General features: G+C 41.6%; 1 protein-coding gene across 1 annotated transcript in view; it reads left to right on the forward strand.

Moving 5' to 3' along the window:
* Positions 1-4,260, forward strand: part of nid2a (nidogen 2a (osteonidogen)) — a gene marked incomplete in the record, with an annotated part of 31,943 nt that overhangs the window by 12,168 nt on the left and 15,515 nt on the right. Inside the window, 2 exon segments of the mRNA XM_035677567.1 lie at positions 204-404; positions 486-716. Coding sequence (XP_035533460.1) covers positions 204-404; positions 486-716 — 432 coding nt within the window.

Consider the following 4,260-nt stretch of genomic DNA (forward strand, 5'->3'; position numbering starts at 1 on the left):
CCCTCTCTAATATGAAACAGCTATGTGTGTGTGTGTGTGTGTGTGTGTGTGTGTGTGTGTGTTCTGTACACATGTAACCACTGCAGACATTCCTCTTTTATGATACGCAACTGCTGCACTGTCGGTGTGTCTGCAGCAATATGTCATGAAAATAAACTATAAATAGTAGAATTGATTGATACATTGACTGCCTCTCTTACCAGGTGCTGAGTTCACTCGTCGTGCAGATGTGGTCTTCTACCCTGGCAACCAGCGGCTGACAATGACCCAGACGGGCCGTGGCCTTGACGACCACAACCACCTCACCGTGGATACCGTGCTCAGCGGCCAAGTGCCTTTCATGCCCCCTGGGGCTGAAGTCGTCATGGATCCCTTCAAGGAGATCTACCAATACTATCCATCTGGTAACCATAACAACCACAAGAGTCAATCTTCTGGGAACAATCAGTTACTCCGTTTGCCCTAAAACCTTTCTCTTTCTGCAGTTGCCACCTCCACCTCCGTGAGGGAGTTTTCAGTGGTTTCGGCAGAGCGAGGCTCAGAGTCCTTCTCCTTCCAGCTGAAGCAGAACATCACATACCGCGACTGTCGACACGACAACCGCGCCGCCGCCGCGGAGACGCTGCAGATCACCATGGAGAGGGTGTTTGTGATGTACGTCAAGGAAGAGCGGATCCTGAGATACGCCATCACCAACAAGATCAGCCCGGTCGGAGGTGAGTCAAACTGGGATAAGATGGATACGTCACCTGCAGATGTCAGGCTTTCATTACAAACCAGATGTGGTGCCATCAGTTATATTTACTGTTGAGCTGATCAATACTTTCATCCTAATCCACGTGGCTGAATAAGATCAAATACTTTGATACTACATAAGGATGTTTATCATCCAGCCTACTCTTTAAGGGCATTACAACTAACAAACAACATTAATGTAAGAAGAATCAAAGGTCTTAATTGTAAGATTCAGTCTTAATGTTGTCTCAGAGGCTCTCCGCCCTCAGGAGAGAATAACTGTGATGAAAGAAAATAGAGTAAACCTTAATTAGTTCCTGAATGGCAATTTGTTTTTCTGCCAGTGGTCATTAAAAACATAAACAGAAGAAACAGAAACAGTTACAATACATCAAACCTAAAAACAACAACAAACAGACTATAACATGGTGCGCTGAATGAGAACAATTTGTTCCACATTTCAGTACTAACTAGAGAAATAGTGGATACGTGTATTCATCAGCCTTCACAAGCTAAATCTGAACTAGACTATAATCTTGTGTGAAGTTTGAAAACAGCGTCACTAGAATCAGTTTGAGTAAACATATCAGTACAGACGACCTGGGGTCAGAGGAACGACACAGATTGGCCTCAAACAAAAGGTCGACATTGGCCTATTGTATTGGGAACTGAGTATCTGAGAGACTGAATCTACTCCAGACCATCACTGTCAATCTTGAAGAGGGCGAACACACTGGAGGCGTTGAAAACGTGAGGTTTTTCTGTTCCAGAGCCACAACTAGCAACCAGACCACCTCGTAATTGTTGCAGTGCTGCCACAGAAACCTCAGCCAAACCACGGCGCTGAGTTGGACAGGGCTCAGCTTTAAACACACACACTGAGGGCTAATTATACATTGAAACCATAGAAAACAATGTTAAAATGTCTGTATTACCTCTGCTGTTTCTGGACTCATTGTCTACCGAAGGCTGCAGACACACTACACCACTCTAAGGATCATTGTAACCGCAGTTTGCGTCACAGCTGACTTTAGATATTTGACCAGTTTGGTTTGTTCATGCAGACGATTAGCATTTAAGACTCAAATTTAGACGAGTGTTGACATGTTTCCTGAAGGGTGAGCTGGTCGTGCAGTTAAAGCTAAATGGAAGTCAATGATATTTTAATGAGAGTCTAGCTTGAGGAGAAATAAATTAAAGAAGAGTTAAATGTCCCCCTCATTGTTGGGTTTGGTATCTGAAAGTACTTTGTACAACCAGAACATGAAACCAAAACCACAAAACTTAATGACCAAGAAATATATAGCCAATTTAAAAATGTTTTTGGACTTGGAATGCAGTTTTTGAATGATTTTTATCTAAATTGCTGAAATAAACTTGAAATTGACTGTTAAGGGAAATTCAGACCACATAAATGGGAGTATAAATGAATTAATATAACATACTATTATCTCTAGTTGTGGCTGTCAAACAGATTTAATGTATCTTTTCCTATTTATGTTCTCATGGTTGTTGTGTGTGAATGTTAAATCCAGCACTTTGACCAATATCAGCCAGAGAACCAGAGGTTTCTTAGGGATCTTTTGGAATAAGGAAGCACTTGTTTAATTATATTTGATTAGTTAAAATGTTTCTCTCACACTGTTTCTATCTGACATCATCTGCACTCCTCCGATCTCCATTTACCGGCAGAAAAACAGGACTGTACAAATATGGAAATGTGTACAGAAATACGGCGTGGACATGTGTCATGTTCTTTCTCTGTCAACACACGGTGGTCATGCTTTCTTTACACACTCTGATGGAAACCAGATAGACACAGAGAGAGACATGAGACCTCAAACGACGGAGAGGAAAGGAAGAGATAGAGAGAGAGAGAGAGAGAGAGAGAGACTCCCCCCAAGCTTTTGAATCCAGACCAAGTTTCTGTCATTTAAACGTCAACACGTTGATTAAAAAGGTTATGATGACACATTTCCACATGCACACGCACACACACGCTGATACACCCAGAGCACAGCTGGAAGAGCTTTCGGGGATCAGGGGTTTTGTAAACACGGGTTAAGTGGTGTGTATGTGTGTGTGTGAAAGAGAGAGAGAGAGAGAGCATGTGTGTGTGTTCAAGGGTCTTACACTTTCTGGGAAATAATATCCCAGCCAATGACAGATTTTTTAGCGGGGGGGGTTGCCAGGCAGAATAGCTGCCCACTGATGTCATGAGAATCATGGATTGCAGGAGAGTGAGAGAGGGCGAGAGACATTGAGAGAGAGATATAGAAAGACTCTGTTGTTTGCTGTATGTTATTATTCAGTCACCTTATTTCCATATGTGGTTGATAAAGGTTTAATCCAGTCTTATTGTTTCTTACAATGCAACCCGGCCTCCGGCCCCCACTGCTTCTTATTAAATTCTAGATTTAATTAGCATAGATTGGACCATAACATGTTTATTATTATAACACATAATCCAATGTTTTAAACCCCTTTTGTGTCTTTTTTCTTGTGTTAATTGGCAGCAGCATAAATGTGCAGTATTATTTGTAGTAAATAGGCTGCAGCATACAGAAACACTACTGTGGGCCTTTAAAGGTCTAGTGTGTAACATTAAGGAGGATCTATTGGCAGAAGTGGAGTATAATATTCATAGATATGTTTTAATTAATGTATCATCACCTCATAATAAGAATTGTTGTGTTTCGTTACCTCTGGTGCTCTACAAAGTCCACCATGTTCCTACATTAGCCCTGAATGGACAAACCAAACACTGGCTCTGTCAGGCACCATAGTTTCTACTTTGTGCTTAGATGGGAAGAGTGAAGCGAGGAAGTTGCAATCCAACTACACCACTCGATGCCATTAAATCCTACACACTGGTCCTTTAAAATGTGTTTCAGTCTTTAGTATAGTTGAATAGAAATGAGTGGAAAAAGAATGAAATAGAAATAAATGTTTGATTTGTGAGTGACAGATTTTATGAAAACAGTAGATGCAGTTTAGTTCCGTGAACGAGGCCTTAAGAGCTCTGCATCCTACATTTCCCATAACGCCACTCATTATTAGATTTCATTAGACCCTCCCTGCCAGTCTTAATGCCCTTTTCCTTGTAAACTCAATGCCCTCAGTTAAAAATGCAGGATTTCTGTCAAATATTAACCTAGATAACCCTGATGACATCACTGTGACGTCGTCAGGGTCGGTGGCGTTCCCCTTTCAACCTTTGGCTTTAAACTTACAGATGTGTTTGTCAAACTGGACATCCTGGATCATATTTTATCGTCTTGCCACTTGCTGCCCCTTGAATTTATTTAACAAAGTGCTGTTTACGGCCTGAGCGCTGCTTTCATCCCTTTTTTAAACACCACGCTCTCTTAAATTTCAGGTCATTTCAACGTGTCAGTAAAAGTCAGTGATGATAGACGGATAATTCGAGGGTGATTCATGGGATTTCAAGGGTAGCCAGTGCACCTTGGCCATCTTGATACAGTTAGTGCTATGCCTCTGTAAAAGCAGTGTGTGTGTGTGTGT

This window comes from Morone saxatilis, unplaced genomic scaffold, assembly GCF_004916995.1.
Source record: "Morone saxatilis isolate NCDOM2014 unplaced genomic scaffold, NCSU_SB_2.0 Contig6, whole genome shotgun sequence".
In the NCBI taxonomy this organism is placed as follows: Eukaryota; Metazoa; Chordata; class Actinopteri; family Moronidae; genus Morone; species Morone saxatilis.